Here is a 21888-nt window from a genome sequence, read left to right on the forward strand (position 1 = left end):
TCTCCACTACAAGGAGTGGATGGTCATGAAGGCAAAGTACTGGTTCCGGATTAACAGTACAATGCCGACAGAAGTGTGTAACACACGACTTTGCAGCCGAAAACTGGAATCCGTGGGCTACAGCCAATGACTGCACCATGTGGATGGCTTCCTGTAGGCGGTGCTCAGCAACACCAGTACTGGTGAAGCAGTACGAGAAGCTGAAGTCATCTGCATACAGGGATGGTGAGACGAATGGCCTTACGGCTGCTGCTAGACCATTAATGGTCACTAGAAATAGAGAGAGACTCAATACAGAGTCCTGCGGGACCCCATTCTCCTGGATATGGGGGAACTATGGGAGGCACCAACTTTGACACAAAGTATGAGAGACGAAATTTTGGATAAAAATCAGGAGCAGGCCTCTGAGACTCCACTCCTATAATGTGACAAGGACATTATGTCGCAAGGTGGTGTCACACGCTTTTCGTAAATCAAAAAGACAGTAACCATGCGGTGGCATCTGGAAAATGCTGTTCAGATGGCAGACTCGAGGGACTAAATTGATCCCCAGCCACACAGTTTCTGCAGCTAATACTTGTCCATTCAAAAAGATAGAGGTTCTTAAAAACAAAATTAGCAGTGGTACAGCAACCCTGGCAGAAGTGGCCGTGACATGGAGCCAGTAGGCCACCTGACTCCAGGACCCAGCCCAACTGCCAACACACCATACGTTCCAGCAGCTTACAAAGGACATTGGTGACGCTGAGGGGCCAATAACTATCCACATCAAGCAGGTTTTGACTAGGTTTGAGCACCGAAATGATGATACTCTCCCACCATTGCGATGGAAAGAAGCCATCCCACTAGATCCGGTTGAAGATGACAAGGTGTTGCTTGTAGTCAGATGAGAGATGTTTAATCATCTGACGGTGGATCCGATCTGGCCCAGGAGCTGTATTGGGGCAATGTGCAAGGGCACTGAGGAGCTCCCACTCTGTAAATGGGGCTTTATAGGATTCAGTGTGGAGTCTAGTGAATGAGAGGACATTCCAAGGCCAAGATGAAGGCACCGGTGGCAACCTGATTATCCCTCATATCCTGATGGACATGCCGGATAAAATTAACACCTCGCCACTCTAAATTGGCACGCAGCTCATCGTCAGACTGCAAAAGAAGATCCCTGTGGAATACAATACCCTGTACCATATTTAATCTCTTCTGGGACATGATGGTAACAGAAAAATCCCCCAACTTGTCACAAGTGAGTAATGTCTGACTGGGCAGAGGATGCTGTCTTTATCAAAACCGATCCAGAGCACATTTTGGACAAGCCCTCCAGCTCCCCAAACTTGTCCTCCAAACGCTCCGCAAAAAACTGAGGTTTCGTGGACATTAAAGATTCTCCATCAACTCTCGTACATACGAGGTACCAGGGCGAGTAAGCTTCACTGCCATCCTTAGCCTGACATTCCTCCCATGGTGTGGCCAGAGGGGGAACGAATTGGGGTCATTTTTTGGCATTGAAGTTAGACTTTGCCCATTTAGAGACTGCTGGCAGTGGACCATCAGCAAGAGATGATGTACTACGCTTCATGGTCTGTCATCCACCCTGATGCCACCCACTACGACCAGGAGCCCTTCCCACAGACACCACCCAGCCTCAGCAAGGGCCACCTGGCAGGATGGCCATTACCCAGGGCGATGGGCATCTACTCCATGGCATATATGGGGAGTTAACAGTGGAGACATCAGCAGAGTGATCCCTGTGTTGTCAGGGGGCTACAACCAACAGGGTACATGGTGGCACCACCACAACGGACTGGCTACCGTTTGGGTATAAAGTGCTAAGAACTCCATGGTCATCGGTGGTGCAGAAAGTAATAGTGCATGGTGGCAAACACACCCAGGAAGATGTCCTCGCCCAACAGATGGAGAATTAGCAGGACTGCAATGCAACGATGACAAAGTGGACTAAAGATCTCAATGCACAATGGACACAATGCACCATGTAAGGCACCCTTACCCAATTGGCCCTCTCTGGGAAAATTTAGAAAGATGGAGGTCAAACCCAACACAGGACCATCACAAAGGCCGAAACGTGTGTAACTCCTTTTAGTTGCCTCTTATTACAGACAGGAATACCTTAGGCCTATTCTAACTCCAGACCTGCAGGGGGACAACTCCATGTTTCTGCCAGAGAAATGATGTAGGATAGGAAGAGGACACCGACTGTCACAAAGCATGTTGCGAGGCTTTGTTGCAAAGACCAATGGATTAGTACGCAGAGCACCCTGTAGGCTAATATCCTGAACAGTTGATTGTTGCTGGTGGCCCGGAAGGCTACAGAGCTTTGACAAAACCTGCAATGAGATGGCATACATCCCCCAGGGAGTAAACATAGTGCCCCAGCATTCATTTTTACTCTACTTAGCAAGGTTGCAACCCTTAGCATGGAGACAAGCGGTAAGGTTAGTCCGTGAAGGCTGTCTTTTACATCGTTGCAACACTCATCAGTTGTCCTGGATAGCAACTGCTATGTCCTTGGTCCATCACAGCACCAGTCAATGGTGAGTGGGACCTGTGAATTGTAGCATAGCAGTGCCAGTAGCATTAAGAATAGTGTGACATCTCACAAGACCACATCAATGCAATCCAAGAGAGATGTTGAGGTACACAGCAGACCTATATAATAGCCAACTGGTTCTGCAGAATACCCAATGTGAGAGCCTATCTGCCTGGCGGTGGCAGGCAAATGATACAATCACCGGAAAGTGGTCACTGTCACAAAGACCATCATGGGGTGACCAGTGTAGTGGATTCATGAGAGCAGGGGAGAAGATCATGAGATTGATGGCAGAGAATGTGCCATGAGCGGCATTGAAGTGTGTAGGAGAACCGTCATTGAACGGACACAAAACATATGTAGTAAGTTGGAAGCCCCCCTACCTGACTAAGTGGCACTCCCCTCACCAACAGAGGGTGGTGTGCATTGCAGTCCCCAAAGGGAAGGTACAGGGCAAGAGTTTCCATTTTAGGTTGGCAGTTCAGTATAAGATGAACATCAACAAAAGCGAAACGAAGATAATGGAATGTAGTCTAATTAAGTCGGGTGATGTTGAGGGAATTAGATTAGGAAATGAGAGACTTAAAGCAGTAAAGGAGTTTTGCTATTTGGGGAGCAAAATAACTGATGATGGTCGAAGTAGAGAGGATATAAAATGTAGACTGGCAAGGAAAGAGTCTCTGAAGAAGAGAAATTTGTTAACATCGAGTATAGATTTAAGTGCCAGGAAGTCGTTTCTGAAAGTATTTGTATGGAATGTAGCCATGTATGGACGTGAAAGATGGACGATAAATAGTTCGGACAAGAAGAGAGTAGAAGCTTTCGAAATGTGGTGCTACAGAAGAATGCTGAAGATTAGATGGGTAGATCACATAACTAATGCGGAGGTATTGAATAGGATTGGGGAGAAGAGGAGTTTGTGGCACAACTTGACTAGAAGAAGCGATCGGTTGGTAGGACATGTTCTGAGGCATCAAGGGATCACCAGTTTAGTATTGGAGGGCAGCGTGGAGGGTAATAATCGTAGAGGGAGACCAAGAGGTGAATACACTAAGCAGATTCAGAGGGATGTAGGCTGCAGTAGGTACTGGGAGGTGAAGAAGCTTGCACAGGATAGAGTAGCATGGAGAGCTGCATCAAACCAGTCTCAGGACTGAAGACCACAACAACAACAACAACAACAACAACACAGTTCAAAATAAGGATGTGGCCTACCTGGATGGAGGTAGACATAGCAAATGGTTATGGCTGGGGTCATTCACACTCTTACTGCTGTTGCTTACTGGTTGGTATAAAGAGGGATCCTGTCACTAACGGCGTCAGTGCGAATCAAAGCGCAGACCCCTCCAGATGCTATCTCTGGGCAGGCACAATTCTGACAGACACCCAATAACCACAAAACATTAGGGAGTGGTCATCACAGAAGTGAGTTTCTTGATGAGAAAGTCAAAATGCAGAACAAGAGAAAACAAGTTTATTTCCACTGCAATTCCACTGGATTATCATGTGATGAGAGTCCAGGATGGACATAAAGCAGCCACGAGGTGGTCATATCATCAGGTCAGTAGTCGTCGTCAATAAGGATGGGGCGATTTATGAGATAGGTCATGTTTGTGACGTGACTGGAGTAGGTGTTGCTGGTAGGATGTATGTGACATGTCTTCCGTCTACGTCTATTACAGGGGTATGAGCCATGAGGTAAGGGGTTGGGAGCAGGGTTGTGTCGAGATGGACGAGTATATTGTGTAGGTTCAGTGGATTTGTCATGCTGAGTTACGAGGGGAATGCTACTCTGTGGCTGGACGGTGGTACTTTTGGGGTTGGTTGATGACTCTGAAGGTAAGGCACTAGAGATTTGTTTTTGTACAAGGTTGGGAGGATAATTACCGTCTGTGAAGGCTTTCGTGAGATCCTCTGTATATTACAAGGAGGACCACTCATCACTGCAGATGTGACAACCACAGGTGGATAGGCTGTATGGAAGGAACTTCTTGGTACAGAATGGGTGGCAGCTGTCACAGTGGAGGTATTGCTGGTGGTTACTATATGTTTGATATGGACAGAGGTGGTGATGTAGGCATCTTTGAGGTGGAGGTCAACATATAGAATGGCGGCTCGTTGGGCTGAATAGGACCAGGTCAAGCAAATGGGGGGAGAAGTAGTTGAGGTTCTGGAGGGATGTGGATAGGGTATCCTCACCATTGATCCACAGATCCACATTGTGAGTAAGTCATCAGTGAATCTGAACCACCAGGTAAGGGGTTTAGCATTCTGGGTGTATAAGAAGGCCTCTAGATGGCCCATGAATAGGTTGGCATAGGATGGTGCCATGAAAGTGCAAACAGCTATACCTCTGATTTGTTTGTGGGTAATGTCTTCAAAGGAGAAGTACGCAGTGTGTATGCGTACAAGGAAAAAAAATTCTGATTTCCCAAGTGAAAATACATTTTTTTGGTGTTAAGTGACTGTATACTTTCCCTTGGGACTGGGAAACTTATCAATCCTTTGAATGGTTAGGGTTTTATACAGCAATGTAAAACTCTTAACATTTTACAAAATGAAAAATGGCAAAAAAAATAAAGTTTTGAAAGATGTTTATGTGCAGCAACATGTACCCTGCATATTTTCGTATTATGAACATATAAACTCAATTCCACCAAAAACAGCATGTTAGTTTCCGAAGCATTGAAACCAAGATTGCGATGTGCTTTTGTAAGTCCACCACAGCTGATGTCATGTCATTTCGCCAGGCGATGACAGCAGATATTCGGAGCATACAACATATGACGTAGTAAGCCAGTAGCAACACCACTGTTTAGTAGTGGAAATGCAAAAATAGGAAAAGTTAATGATTTAAATTAATAAACATAGTGTCGCTACAAGCAAAGTTATTCTTTCACATTTTTTTTTTTTTTTTTTTTTTTTTTTTTTTTTTTTTTTTTTCGCATCTGTTACACTTAAAGATAGATCACACAAAAGTGGCAGTAAAATTTAAATAAGGACATAAATGTATGGTCTTCTGGGCTCAGAATTCTTTTAAGTGGCTGGTTCTGTAAGTACTAAATTGTAAATGAAAATCAAATGCTCTGATTTAAGAAATTCATCACTCATGCTCACACATAACTTAATTCATCTTGCATGAAAGGAAGTTTACCTTCAAAATAATGCCTTTCAAACCACCATTCACAAAATTTTCCTGCAACATGTCAGAAATAATTTTGTTTCAACCGTTGCCAGTGCATGCCAGGAAACGAGCGTTACTGCGCGTGCACAGCTACAATCACATAGGAAACACTTATGTTTGAATATATAAAGCATTAAAATTGTACATTATGCCATAAAAGAAACAGGACATTAGAGGATACTGCAGGAGCATCGCAATTTTGTGATGCATACTTAAATGCATAATTCAGCTTAAAGTGTACATTCATATGTTAAGATTCACAATCAAGTAGGACCCAACATGATAAGCTTTTCAGTGTGGTTTTCGGGACTTACATTTTCTTGGAGTCCAGTACTGTATTAGCTCATGTTTGGTTCTTTATCTTGGCATAATGCCATACATGCCAGAATATCAAAACGTGTATTTGAAATTCAGCAAACAGTTGAAACTAGCCAATACTGTGCAATGAAACACTTTCAAATAAATTTGACTGCCTCAACAAAAGAGATTAGTAAAAGCCAATTTTCTTTAGCAAACCAACAAAGTAACTTCCATGTCCTGCAAGGCAATTCATGCTCTACTGCCAAAAACATGGAAATAACAAAATCAGAAAACTGATTAACATATTTTAGCCTTCCCTAATTATGTGAATATTTTAATTCACGTGATAGTTCCCGGCCTTAGAAATCTGTTTTGTTTTCATTTGATGTTAGAGCTGTAAACAAAGCGGGCAACAAAATCACAAACATGGATCACATGGAGACTACCCCCCTCCCTCCCTCTCCCCACTACAACACAGATGGCTCTGCCTAAGCGTGAATATGATAGCTAGAGCATGCCAGGAAAAATTTTCCTGAGTATCATCTGGCTTGCATGAGCCCACTGGCAAATGCTAGTGTGAAGTTGTGACATCACACTCATCGCAAACAGCTGGTTGTTATGAAGTATTGCATAGTCTTTGTCCTAAAGCCTTTGACATATTTTATGTTGGCAGACGTCTGTGTGTGCACTGTGTTTTGTTGTTGTAAATGGCACATTTCCTTCGCAATTTAAGTTTTTTTCTCTTGTTTTACTGCTGCAGTATCACTCTGCAGTAGCAGGATACAGTTACATTCTTTCTTGCAGTATCAGTTCTTACCAGTCAAAATTACAAAAATTTATATGAAAACTAAAACAATGAAAAATTATAGGAATTTAATAAATTCCCAGGTTTTTCCCAGATTTCCCAGGGCGTATACACCCTGAAGTAATTGTGGGTGAAGATATAGTTGGTCATAGCGACTAAGAAGGAGGTGGTTGGTTTGGAATCCGTTGGGCATTAGGAAGGCTAGTGTTCAGTATCAGCAATGCCATGGGCATTAAGGACATTAGTGTAAAGGGAGATGGCATCAACAGCAACAAGCAAGGCACTGTGTGGTAAAGGGACAGGAACTGTGGGGAGTCAGTGGAGGAAATGGTTGTTGCCCTTTATATAGGAGGGTAGGATCTGGGTAGTAGCTTGAAGCTGTTTGTCTAAGAATGCAGAGATTTTCTCGGTGGGGGCACAGTAATGCCACAATGGGGTATCTTGCATGATGGGTTTATGGAATTTAGGAAGCATGTAGAAGGTAGGAGTGTGGGAAGTGGTAGGGGTGAGCAGAGACTGACTCTGGGGAGAGGCGAGGATTTGAGAGTGAGCGGAGATCCTGCCGGATTTCTGGAATGGGGTCACTGTGCCAAGGTTTGCAGGTGGATGTTTGACAGCTGGTGGAGTTGTCCTACCAGGTAATCCTTGTGGTTCAAAAGAACAGTGGTGGAGCCTTTGTCTGCAGGTAGGATTGCAAGGTTGGGATCAGTTTTTAGATGGTGGACTGCGTTTTTCTCTGGATGGAAGGTTAGTTTGCATGTTGAAGGATTTGGAGAATGATGGTGACAAGGTTTGAGGCTAAGAAATTCTGGGAAGTTAATGGAGTGATTCGTAGGCAGTGGGGGTGGACCACGGTTGGATGCAGGAGCGAATTGAGTTAGACATGGTTCAACATTGGTCTTTGGTTGAGTCTGACTGGTAGGACTGGTGGTGAAAAAAATTGTCCATTGTAGGGACTTGGAGGAGGATAGAAGGTTTCTAACAAAATCCTGCATGATTGAATTTGGGAGTGGGATAGAAGGTGAGGTCTTTGAGAAAGACTGATATTTCTGTGGGGCTAAGGCTACTGGAAGAAAGGTACACGACTGTGTATCAGGTTTGTTTAGGTTCTGGATTCTGGGTGGTGGTGGGAGAAAGTTTTGGTGGGTTGGATAAATGTAGTAGGTCTGAGAGACAGGGTTTGTCAGCTACGTGGGGACAAGGTGGACAGTGGTACTTCAAGGTGAGAGTAGGAAGTGAGCAGGGTAAAGAGCTTTTTGAGGTGGCATTGTGAATGTTGCTCTAGTTCTTGGAGAGCAAGAAATGCAATGTATGTTATGGGTTCCAGCAATTTGGGATTGCATAGCAAGAGAATTTTGGGGATGGAGAGAAGCTACTGCAGCAGCTGGCACCCATTGCCACATTTTCGGTCAAGGGTTACCTATTGGCTAATAATAATAATAATAATAATAATAACAAGACAAAACAAGACAAAAGCTATAAATACCTATGCCATACCAATATTGACCTACTCATTTGGAGTAGTGAAATGGAGTAACACAGACCTAGAAGCACTCAATACACTAACACGATCACAATGCCACAAATATAGAATACATCACATACATTCAGCAACAGAAAGATTCACATTAAGCAGAAAGGAAGGAGGAAGGGGATTTATCGACATAAAAAACCTACATTATGGACAGGTAGACAATTTAACAAAATTCTTTCTAGAACGAGCAGAAACTAGCAAAATACATAAGGCAATCACTCATATAAATACATCGGCTACACCACTGCAATTTCATAACCACTTCTACAACCCTTTGGATCACATAACATCAACGGCTACGAAGAAAATAAATTGGAAGGGGAAGGCACTACATGGCAAGCACCCGTATCATCTAACACAGCCACACATCGATCAAGACGCATCCAACACATGGCTAAGAAAAGCCAATATATACAGTGAGACAGAAGGATTCCTGATTGCAATACAGGATCAAACAATAAACACCAGGTATTACAGCAAGCATATTATTAAAGATCCCAATACCACAACGGATAAATGCAGACTTTGCAAACAACAAATAGAAACAGTAGATCACATCACAAGCGGATGTACAATACTAGCAAATACAGAATACCCCAGAAGACATGACAATGTAGCAAAAATAATACATCAACAGCTTGCGTAACAACATAAACTTATAATACAACACGTTCCCACATACAAGTATGCACCACAAAGTGTACTGGAGAATGATGAATTCAAATTATACTGGAACAGAACCATTATAACAGATAAAACAACACCACAAAACAAACCTGGCATCATACTCACCAATAAAAGAAGAAATTAACACAACTAATTGAAATATCCATACCCAATACAACAAATATACAGAAGAAAACAGGAGAAAAAATTGAAACATACATCCAACTGGCTGAGGAAGTCAAGGACATGTGGCATCAGGATAAAGTTGACATTATACCAATTATACTATCAACTACAGGAGTCATACCACACAATATCCACCAGTACATCAATGCAATACAGCTACATCCAAACTTATATATACAACTACAGAAATCTGTAATTGACACTTGTTCAATTACTCGAAAGTTCCTAAATGCAATGTAACATATACCGTACAGTTAAAAGGAAGTCACGCTTGATCAAGGTCCGCATCACCTTCCATTTTTAACCTGACATAATGTCTGAGACAAGAAAGAAATAATAATAATAAACCAACAACAACAGCAACAGCAACCTCCTATGAAGTCGATATTTTACATTTCATTAACAAACCTAGCATTTTACGTTAATGCATCATCATCATCATCATCATCATCATCATCATCATCGAACTGGAAAACAGAGGCCCTGAAATTTACAAAGTATCAGACAATAATTAGGGATTGTATCGAAAGGTTTATTCCCTTGAGAAAACTAAAATTACGAAGACGCAATGTGGTTGACATGTACTTACTTATAGGAGTTGGAAAGTTTCCCCTCACCCTTAAAGTAAGTTGGTTCCACACATCCTGGAGTCTGAATAACCTGACCCTCCTTTCTGACCTTCCCAACTGACCCTTCTTTCCTCCCTGGACAAGAAAATAAGATTTCTTCTTTATTTTTAGGGTTTCATATCTCTCTCAGTAAAAACTGAACACTTATAGGGTCATTTTGTTGCTCATCTGTATGTGTTTCCCATACAGATTTCGGGGAAAGGCAAAAACCATAAAGATTCTAGATTCCCAGAATGGATGAACTATCTATAAACACAATTAAATTTGAAATAAATGTTGTAGCCCCGTCTTAAGTTCTACTGAAAAGAATCCTTTTTTCACAGTGGTGCCTAGTTTCGGAAACCTGTGTGTATTTTTAAACCATCCATATTGTAAGTGTAATAAATACAGGTGACAGTCTACAATCGAAAACTGTCCCATAGTGCCACTTTCATCATTACTGCAGGGGCAGTTTTTGTACATAGGCTGTCTCCTATTATCTCATGTACAATACAGATGGTTTGAAAATGAACACATGTCCAAAAGTAGTCGCCATCAGAAACTAAGAAAGTGCACTTTTCAGTGCAACTTATGACAGAGCTACAGCCATGTATTTCAATTATAAGATAAGTTGCAGACTTTTTCCACCTGCAGCACACAATAAGTTAATAATATGAATGGTGAAGTCCATATCAATTCAGGCAGGTTAGGAGAAAACCTTACCTTCATAGTCTCTTATGTTACTGAATGTAGCATATGTTAAAATGAAGGACTAAGTAAGGAACATGTATTTTAAAAAAAATTGCGCTCCGAGATACAGCTCTCCAAAGATGACACTGCGCATACAATTTTGAAGATGCGAATTTTGGAAAAATTTTAAAATGCTGTATCTCTGGAACAGTGTTAGATATTTTGTTCGGATTTTTTTTTATTTGCAAGATAATTGCTTTATGATTACAAAGACATCCTCCATTTGGATTTATCTGTCAAAATTCTTTTACTATAGTGTTCTGAACTTCGATTTGTACTATTGATTAGTACCCTATAGGTCCACATTCCCTAAAAACTAGAGCTTCCACTTTTAGGTTGAACAAGTTTTATAAACAATTGACATTTTTGCATACATAAAACCTGTTTTATTACTACATTATCACATAACAGGCTCATAAAAATCAAACCCTAGCACTATTTAACATAATTTTATGTTTTGAAAGACAAGAGACTCATTTTTGACGTATTTTAAATGGTTACAAAATGAATGTGAAAGGTCCAAAGACTTTAAGGTTTCAATTTACACAACTTCTGTGCACACTGTTTTGTACTGAAATTAGCCAGTCAATGAACTAAAAATGTGTTACACTGCTTCAGTTTCTTCCTTTGACATAGATTGATGCCTTTGTGTTGAACCAATACGCACTGGAGCACTTACAATTTTCAGAACATTATGATCAGGAAGTGAGCACTGATGGCATTGTTGCTGTCCTTCAGCTGGAAACCTATACCCACCAGCTGCTCCATGTAGTAGCATAAAGTTCATTAGAATTTTGTTTAACTCTTAACTGGTGTCACTTCAGCAGGCCTCCTGCACCATCACGAGGTCCCTTCCCGTGACCAGTAGCACTGTACATCCAGTCAACTGGTGCAAGCGACTTAATTCAAACAGCTGCTAATGATTTTTAAAATGATTAGGAGCACCATCTGAAATATTGATCTACTCTGTCCCTGTTTGCAGTTGAATTTTGCGCACTGTTAGCAAATCATGTGCCAAGTCATGTCCTGTGTCATCATTTATAACTGCAACACTTGTGGTCTTATTTTGAAAATATGTCACTCCTGTAAAAACAAACCTGGTCATTACTCCAATAATAACCTTGTATCTCTTGTGGGAGAATTACAGACCAGTTCTCAATAAAATCACAGTGCAGACCCAAATAGTTCTTCAGCCTGTACACACCCTTTCACTTCTGAAATGTGGCGGTGCTGCAATTTCTTCAGAGGCTGGTGTGTCACTGCTTTCACTGACCACTTCCGAAGTCCATCAATGGAACTGTCAAAGGCAACAGTTTTCTTTACCAGTTTATTTGCCTCCCTTGTCGCTTATGTAATTTCTGCAGTTATCTGCTTCATCTTCCAGGCCAAGACAGTCCTCACTTTCCAGGGCAGTCACCACATTCTTAAAACAAACAAGTCTCACTTTACATAACAGACTACTAATGACTCCACACACCCAACAAAGGTGCCATGTGTCACATGCTCCAGTAAGTTCTTCAAAGTTACCATACAAAGTCAAAATTCGCACAGTACACACAGACATCTCTAGGTGGGTGTGGAACTACCCACTTAGGTCGTAGTGCATAAAATTTTGAGCTTCCAATATTTAAAGTTGTATAGTTGCTCTTATTAATGCAACAGTTTCTTTAATACTGCGAGCTATGTGCCTCTTCACTTTCACAACTTTTTGACCTTAAATTGTTACAGTTATAGTGTATTTTTTGTTGGCACTCTGGTGGCAACAGTCCCACTTATCTTCCAGATAAAATGACTGCTCTATTTGAACTTTAGCTGCTTCTACAGGATGACCATAAGAGGGCTCTGGTCTACCAAAGACTCCATTTACAGACCTCACATTTCTTGATTTGTCTACCATGTACTTCAATACTGGAGAGAATGTGGTTCAAAATTGTTTTCTTTGAAAATGTCTCTGGAATAATAGTTAAAACTTGCACCTTTTCACTGTAGGATGCACAATATTCAACAGCTGAATTGATATTTCTGATAAATTTCTGTCAAGAGGCACTTTAGTTCATTTTCTTCTGAAGGTGGAATTTCTACATTCAAGAGTGTGGTCAGTTTTGCTGTAGTGTATTTATCCATAGCTTTAGTAATTTCTCTGCACTTTCTTGATGCATAGAGCTTATAACTCTACTTCACTGACCACGGTTTCGTAACAGGACTAACACCTACCTCTGTAGGTGACTGATTCAGGGTATTTAATTCTTCCTCTATCGATGCAAAATCTGCACTATGGAAGGCTTCACCTTGTCCAGATACTATCTGTTGTTATTCTGTCAAAACATTTAGAACACAAAACGTCATCACTGGAAACATCTTAACTTTGAAACAGTCTTCAAATGAGATCACTTATTCCCAACTGAACAAGTCTTTTGTTTGTCTTATATATCACTGTTATGGATTTGCAAATAGTCAGCCACTTCACACTTCTTTGGCCTCAGTCAGAAGACATTTCAAACAATCCTTTTCACAAAACACACTGCAACTGTGTAATTAGCAAATTCCTCAAGAACACAGAACTCACTGAAAGGTCTCAGATTTCATAGAAGTCTCTTCAGTAAACAAATTAGCACTGAACAACTACAATACAGAAACCTGCAATCAACCACAACAAAGAAACTGACAAGAAACAACAAAGTTTATAAAATATCTGCAATAATGAAAGTGGAAAGAAAACTGCAACAAAGAGAATAGAAATAAACACTGTAACAAAGGAATTAGAAAGAAACAGCTTCATTTAAGACATACATTACCCCTGAAAGTTAAAAAATAATTTAAAATAAAACCTGTCGAACTTCAAAGTGGAAGCTCTCCTTAACAGAGGATATAGTACATGGTACTAATCAACAGATAAAAAGTCTTAACATTTCTGGATTGGCATCTTTGAAACAAAAAAAAAATCAGTAAATTATAAAAAATTTACAAGGCAGCAGTAAAAGAAGTGACATGTCCAAACAGAGAATAGCATTCTAATCATAAAGCAATTATCTTTCAAATCACAAAACTAGCAAAATATCTACAACTTTTACAGAAATACAGCATTTTAAAAAACTTTCCGTAATTCCGATCTTCAAAATGGTGTTCGCTGTGTCATGTTTGGAGGCCTGTATCTCTAGGCACGAATTTTTTTGGAGAGAAAAAAAAAAAAGACGTCTCTTCCTTACTCCTGGATTTTAACATATGCTAAATTCAATAACATCTGATACGAAGAAGGTTACCCCCCTGCCCAAAGTTATACAGACTATGCTGAATGAAGTGTGCACGAGACCCTTGATGTGCAGCTCCCTCTTGCACTTATCTGGATTTTAAATGCACATGACAGTATTGGAATTTTACCTCCTGAAGATACGTACTATCCACACATTATGTCTCTGAAAATAAGAAACCAATTAGAATAGTCTATTTCTTTCTTACTGGCAATCTGGACGTCTAATTTCTTCTCCCTTTATTTTTGACTAAACAGAGGTTCCTTACATCTGTCTGCATTTTATTTCCTTCACCTTTTATCTTTTTTATGTTTCCTCTTTGTTCTGCCTCTTGCCTTTATCTCCCATTCTAATTTGAATCACATGATTTTGTATCATATTTTGTTGGTATCACTGAAGTATAATGCAAGTTAGGAAAGCTAAAAATTCAATGTGTTTTCCATTGAAAACTGTGCAGTTCATTTGAATTATGTTCCAGATGTCCTGTTATCTAATTTGTTAAAAGGTAATCTTTCTATTTAGTCACTAGAACTTATAATTATGAAGAATTTTCATAGAAAATCAAATATAGACATAACGGACACAATATGAAATAAAAGTTACGGATCTAGACTAGCATACAAAGATCACAAAATGCTGCCCTCTAACTGCTGCTCTGATGAAGGCTACAGTTCAATACCAATGTGAGACACACATTGGTAACGTGTGTAACCCGATTTTGGTGACTAACTTTTTACTATAATTGAAGTTCTGAAACTTACTTTATTCCATCCATCAACAATTGCGAAAAAAGACCTCCAATCAAGAGGAAACTGAACCCTCAGCACTAGATACGAAATCATGTCTCGCTCCAGCGATGATGAAAACCGTTCAATTAAGTATATGAGTGATGGCGGCATGTCACCACTTTGGTCTATGTCCCTGTACCTGTGAAGTATAAAAATGGATCATTAATGCATATATTCTGCGTAATTGCTATGTTAACTGATCATGGTAGGTGGGAATTTGTATGAAGTAAAAGGAGGAAGGAGGCAGAGCTGAATTTATTGTATTCTGAAATTCACGCGAATATATGTGCATTGTGTATTTTTTTATTTATCATCTGCTTCACAAAAAAACTTATCACAGAATGCCTCACATAGTACAATGTCGCCAATAAAGTTCACAATATTGAATGTATCAATTTTTCAGTTATCATTTATTTTATGGAATGGGTTCTTTACAAAAAAATTTAATTTTCTTTCATATGCAATTTTCCTACCTCAAATACCTTTTTTTCTTAAATAAATGAAGACATAGGAGCACACTTGATTAACATTTGTGAAACTGGTATAATATGCACCTGTCTACAACAACATCTATAATGAACAGACATCATGCAGGGCCTGTTACCTTTGGTAAACACATGTAGAGATTTCCTTATCCAACAAGACTTGCATAAAACTGTGACGATGTGTACAGCTGGTTTGTTACACTCTCAGTCACTAAACATTTTACAACAGCCAACAGTAGTCTACGGTATTCTTTACCTGGATAACAAATGACTGGTGGCTACTGTTTTGGAGTACAGATGCTACTTTGATTAATGAAATGCACCTGAAGGGTACAGGAAAAACTTCAGGAAGGCACTAATCAGGAAAAATTGCAAAACAAAAGTACTATAGAATGTTTGAGGTTGGAGGTTAGAGGTTCAGTGATAATGTATGTTTATTCCTAAATTAAGCCACTCAAGAAGCTATGACAAAGTCATTAATTCATGTTGTGCTAAACAGTAAAGTAGGCATGAATAAATGAGAAATGGAAAGCTTGGCCAAAGAAGTTGATACAACACAACCTGATGCATCAAGGAACTGTCACTTTGGAAATGAAGGGAAGCCCGAGAGGTAAAACGTGTAGAGACGGTCCAAGTTCTGACTATTGGAAGCAGATTCAATTGGATGTACTCTGCCAACAGTAATGCATAGCTGAAGAGGTTTGTTTGTTGGTTTAAAAGAGCGAGTGTGTGTGTGTGTGTGTGTGTGTGTGTGTGTGTGTGTGTGTGTGTGTGTGTGTGTGTGTGTGTGTGTGTGTGGAGGGAGGGGGAAATGCGAGGTCATCGGTCCCTTGTTCCCGGTAACATTACACAAGAGAAAGAAGGAAAGAAAGGACATGTACAGCACAATAACAGAGGAAAGGAAGAACCAGAAGAATGACAGAAGGGCAACCAACACCACTATAGACAAAACAGGAAAAGAGAACCACAGGGAGAAGCAAGAAACAGGTAGTAGGGATAAAAACAAAAGAGCAGATGACCATGGCTGGCTGACCACAAGAATAAAAGGAAAAGCCAGCCACTCTGCAACACATTAAATCATCCACCCTAAAAGCATTAAGAGTGGAGAACACAAAGGGACAAAGGACACATGCTAAAACTGATATAGAATGATAAAACCCACTCTCAAGTACAAAACATAAAACTAAATTAACCGATGAGGTGTTGTCAGCTAAAATAAATGGCAACAAGTCCACTAACTGAGAAGTACATCCCTGGGCAGCCAAAGAAGTACAGATCACCAAGATACGAGCCATTGTCAGCCGGGCACTGCACCAACACTGAGGAGAGTCATCCGAGCACAGGAGGTAGCTCTGTGTCACCCAAACATGGCCAATGCGAAGCCGACACAGAACCCACAGATTCCTGGCGAGGCACCTGCATGGAGGTCTTCCATACATTCGTTGTCTCCTTAATGACATGCAGTTTGTTGTGTGTACTGAGATTATGCCATTTCGTCTCCCAAAACCACAAAACCTTGCAGCGTAGTACTGAACACAGGTCAGTTGCAGAGAAGCCAATCTCCATCAGCAGTTTCCGTGTAGCCTGTTGGCAAGTTCATTTCCTGGGATGCCAACATGACCTGGGTCTCACAAACACCACTCAACAACTGGACTGTTCCAGGGCATAGATGGACTCCTGGATGGTCGCTACTAAAGGATGACGAGATTAGCACTGGCCAATAGCCTGCAGGCTGCTCAAGGAGTCCGTCCACAGAAGAAACGACTCCCCAGTGCATGAACAGATGTGCCCAAGAGCACGGGATTTAGCCACCAGCCAACTTGGACACGGGAAGTACGAAGCAACAAGAAATGTTGGACAAAAATCTGGAGTGGGCCTCGGAGACCCCACTCGTATAATGTGGCAAGGATATGATGTCACCAGGTCTTGTCATACGCTTTTAGTGAATCTAAGAAGACGGCAACCAGATGTTAGCATCTGGAAATTGCTGTTTGGATGGCAGACTCCATGGACATAAGATTATCAGTGGCAGAGCAACCATGGCGGAAGCCACACCGACTTGGAACCAATGGGCCATGTCATTCCAGAACCCAACCCAATCGCAGACACACTATGTTCCAGCAGCTTACAAAGAAAGTTCGTGAGGCTGATGGGCCAGTAGCTGTCCACATCAAGCGGGTTGTGAGCGAGTTTGAGCACTGGAATGATGGCGCCCTCCCACCATTACGATGGAAAGACGTCATCACACCAGACCCAGTTGAAGATGGCGAGGAGATGACGCTTTTAGTCAGATGAGAGGTGTTTAATCATCTGATTATGGATCTGATCTGGCCCAGGAGCTGTGTCGGGGCAACGTGCTAGGGCACTGAGGAAGTCCCACTCTGTAAATGGGGCATTATAGGATTCACTGTGGTGTATAGTGAATGATAGCTGAAGAGGCTTGTACAAGACAGTGTCAGAGCTGCACAAAATTAGTCCTCATGCTGAAAATAATTACGCAGATTCAAATCACAAATTTTTGACTGTCCTTAATGGATAACATTTACTGATAACTATATGGACTACTAAGAGAACATAGATATCCAATAGGTCTACGTGAGTATGGGACGAGTGATTTCATCCTTGTTCACAGATTGTGGTAATAGGATCATGTCTTTCCAAAAAATGTTCCATTTTAAATGGATCGCACATTTAGATTGGGTAGTTTGGGGGAGGAGACCACACAGAGGTCATCCGTCTCATCGGATTAGGGGAGGACAGGGAAGGAAATCGACCGTGCCCTTTCAAAGGAACCATCCCGGCATTTGCCTGGAGCGATTTAGGGAAATCATGGAAAATCTAAATCAGGATGGCCAGACATGGGTTTGAACCATCATCCTCCCGAATGAGAGTCCAGTGTGCTAACCACTGCGCCACCTCTCGGTCATACATTTAGACTTCTATATTGCAATCTGCAGACTGCAGTCATGATACAATTGCACCACAGGTTCACAACATTAGCAGGAAGTCTGGTTTTTCAGAAAGCCAATAAATAATTTTTCTGCCTATTCAAGAAAAAGATAAAAAGTACTTTGTACAACCTATGTTACCAATATCTGACATTTCGGTATGTCCTCCACAAAAATAAAAATACTTAAGTTAGGTGCCATAAAACATTTTGGACATTTCACAGAAATAAAAGGGTTCATATTATTTGTTAGGTAGTGCAGTATGCATTAAGTCTCATGCACAAATAGTACTCAGCTTTCCAGTTATCAAAAATCAACTGTCTCTTAATATATCAAATGAGCAACTTACATGTCATCAGGAAATTGCAGGCCTTGGCGATCGATCTCAGATGCCAAAAATCTCATGAAAAATTCAGGTCCCGCAGCAGACACAGCTTGTTGCAAGTACCTATCTGCCCGGAAATTTTCATTCCAAAACAGAAACAAATGGCTAAAACTTAAGGACGTTGGACGAGCATTGGTGTAACCAAATGTGCCGCTCTCTGGGTTATGATAGTCACGAATATAGTTCTGAGGAAACGAATTTCTTCTGTTTATATTCAAATTTTGGAGTGAAAGGCGTCTATTAAGATGGAAGCAACAACTATGCCTCACATTAGGATTAATGTGACAGCATGGCACAGAATGCCTTTGAGCAATGTTGTTATTGTTAATTCCAGATGATTGTTGAGCGTTACTTGGATTACAGTCACTTATTGAATGCCTACGACCATTCCTTATCCTGTTGATATATGGATTTGAAATCCTTAGGTCCCTCATATCAACCTGGCTTAGTCTTCTTTCATTTGAGGGCACAAAGCCTACAGCGCCTCGTGCATAATTTTGTAAGCCATATGGTAGTTCATTTAAGTGACCTGTGCTGCTAGTCACATTTCCATCTAGAGACTCTGGTGAGTCTGTTTCTGCACCTGACTCAACAGGCCATGCCATTTTTCTGTAGATTAAGAATTTCCTTTCACCTGAAAACAAAAAAGGAAAAGTTCAGAAAGAATCTTTTATAATGTTAGCAATGGGAAACATGTTTCTACATTACACACAATATATTTCACAACTCTTCACTGAACTTTCTATCTTTAATCACTCTTATTTCTAATTTATCTAGAAACTGTCATACATAGATAAATATTAGTGATGAAGGTGTTAATGCAGTTTTGTAAGGAACGTTCCTTGTAGGCGTCCCTCATGCTGCTGTGGGTGGTAACTCCCTAGACAAACCTTTACTGACAACAAGAACTCTGACAGGCAGATAATCTAGTACCATGCCATATAGTCTGCTAATGATATGCTTCCCCCAGCAAGACTGAACTCATTATCAGTCCACATAGAACAGTTCGCTGGTACAACTATTTTGTTATGTCTTATGTATCCTTAATTCTTATTTGTTTATCCTCTTACATATTTTATATTACAACCCTTTATTCAAGAAACTTTTACACAAACTGTCAGCCACATTTTATGGCCTACTGAAATCTGTTGAGCTAAACATTTTAAACTAATGCTTTAACTTTATCTACATATTTAGTCTCAAAGGTGTGACGAAATCTGGAACGAAACACCAAATTACAGAAACAAAAATCTGGAAACTGCTTCTCCAGGAGTCATGCACGATGTCTGCACTAAATCCAAAGTACTTTCGTATCTAACATAACATTCAACTATTTGAAAACTGTTTTGTGAACCAACACATTATCTATGACAGGATCTTTCATCGCTCCTACAATGTAACTTGGTTAACCATCATCCACAAGGACAGTAGCTAGCTTTCCATCAGGACTGGTAAACCAAAATTTAGTTCGTACGTACATTCTGAAGGATGCAATCCCTCTACATCTGGGGAACCAGTTTGAGATTGTTGTGCGATCTGTCAAAATAGGTTCGATGCCATCTGGATAACTTCCTGCAGGGATGAATACAAAGACACCTTGAAGGTAACACAGACACCAGTCTCCTCTGCATGTAATGTGCTACCAAGTGTTATTTAACTATTTATTTATTTATTTTACTCACACCCATTCACAACTAACTGGAAACTTTGCCAATTTAATAACCGGCATTCCACATAATGTGCCCTACCATATGAGAACTCCAGTACATTATTCAGTGTAAACAGAAAAATCTTATTTCATTGCAACAAATTATTAATCACCCCAACGTTCACTGAAAAGGATCAATTATAAAATTCTACAAATTATCATTTCCTTTATTCACTAGCATATATGTTCCTGTGCGAAACTACCTTTGAATGCGATTTCAAGAGGGGAATGTGGTATCAAAAGTAGGTATCTTACTATTTGAATAACGTATTTTGGTGCTTAGTGAAGAGTGTCACTGGGGAGTGACTTACTGTAAGCTTTTTTTTTTTTTAATCAAAGTTTTGTAGAGTACAAAATTATTAGGAGTCTCAATAACATTTTATCATGTCTCTTAGAGCTTATCCATGTCTCGTGTTCATAAGCACTTTACACTATGAATCACATATTTCTGAATCTTTCAAATTCTTACAACGAACAGTCTATTACAAACGTTATGTCATGAAAAGAAGCTAAGCCGAAAAACTCGTTTACTAGTCAGTCCAATCAGAGACCTATTGGTGACAGCAAAACTCTCGAAAGGTGAATGCTGGCTTGGGCACAGTCTAGTCAAATGTTTTTAGGTAAAATTAGCATATATCGGACGTACTCACTAGCAAGGGCCTACGGTAACAAATACTAAGTGGATCTTTTAGAGAACTGTTTACATAGGAACCACGCAGATACACGGGCCATCCAGACATTAGGCCAAAGAAAACTAATTTTGCAGGATTTTGGAATCCACGTAAATGTAGCGACGGGTGGTCTTAGAACAGTCACACTATTTAAGTATATTAGAAGCACACAGCGGTGGCGAAATGATTTCTCCGTTACTGACGCCAATTCGTAACCTTACCAAACCAACAGCTTAGATTCGACGACCATGTCAAATACGGATTCGCCTAACAAATAAGGTCAGTTCATTTTACAACTAACGTCATCGTAAAATTGATAATTACAGCAAAATATGAAAAGTTTTATACACAGCTTAAAGGGAGTTTGAAGTTCACGACTAACAACAGATAATATGTCTTTAACGACACCCGTGCCAGCACACGAATGCAACGTCTGGGTAAAACAGTCACCTCCCCCTTTTGGCAAACAACTCCAAACTTTCATCACAAAAATATTCGAAATGTTGTACCGTAATAATTTACAATACTGTACCCCTATCCACTTACTGTTTTCAAGTGATGTTGCTCTCCACACACGAGAGATTTCGTATACTATTTCTATAAACCTGTTGCGCGCTGTGACATACGACCAAACACACTACACAGACAACTGCGTCCCACCGAACTAAATGTATCATTCCTAATGATTCTTGTCACAACCCGCCAATCCAAAATCCGCACTTTGGATGTTCGAAGATTTACCAAATATCGATGTTGGGAATCTAAATATCGATGTTTCATTTATCGATACCGAAGTATGAAACATCGTAAAGCCGCCTCCCCCACCCCCCCTTCCCACCTCCGCCCCCAGGAAACGAATATTTTTGTCAAATATTTGACCGTGTGCGGCTTTGTTTGACACATTTGTCCAGCATACAGTATATTAGACACTTTTTACAGAAGTTTTGATTGACGGCAGACTTGATAAAATAGCGGATGTTGTCCCATCCTTCACATAAAGTATGAAAATGCCTGTATGTATGAATTACATTATTTTGTTGTTATTAAAAGAATAATACCTAGACATGCATAGCATCC

General features: G+C 40.5%; 1 protein-coding gene across 1 annotated transcript in view; it reads right to left on the reverse strand.

The window, feature by feature from the left end:
* Window positions 1–21540, reverse strand: part of LOC126481497 (uncharacterized) — a 42531-nt gene extending 20991 nt beyond the window's left edge. Inside the window, exons 1-3 of the mRNA XM_050105283.1 lie at window positions 21358–21540; window positions 18397–19066; window positions 14588–14753 (exon numbers count right to left, since the gene is read on the reverse strand). Coding sequence (XP_049961240.1) covers window positions 14588–14753; window positions 18397–19037 — 807 coding nt within the window. The 5' untranslated portion in view covers window positions 19038–19066; window positions 21358–21540. The remainder of the gene's footprint in view (window positions 1–14587; window positions 14754–18396; window positions 19067–21357) is intronic.
* Window positions 21541–21888: the final 348 nt, after the last annotated feature.

The sequence above is a fragment of the Schistocerca serialis genome, chromosome 5 (assembly GCF_023864345.2).
Source record: "Schistocerca serialis cubense isolate TAMUIC-IGC-003099 chromosome 5, iqSchSeri2.2, whole genome shotgun sequence".
Lineage (NCBI taxonomy): Eukaryota > Metazoa > Arthropoda > Insecta > Orthoptera > Acrididae > Schistocerca > Schistocerca serialis.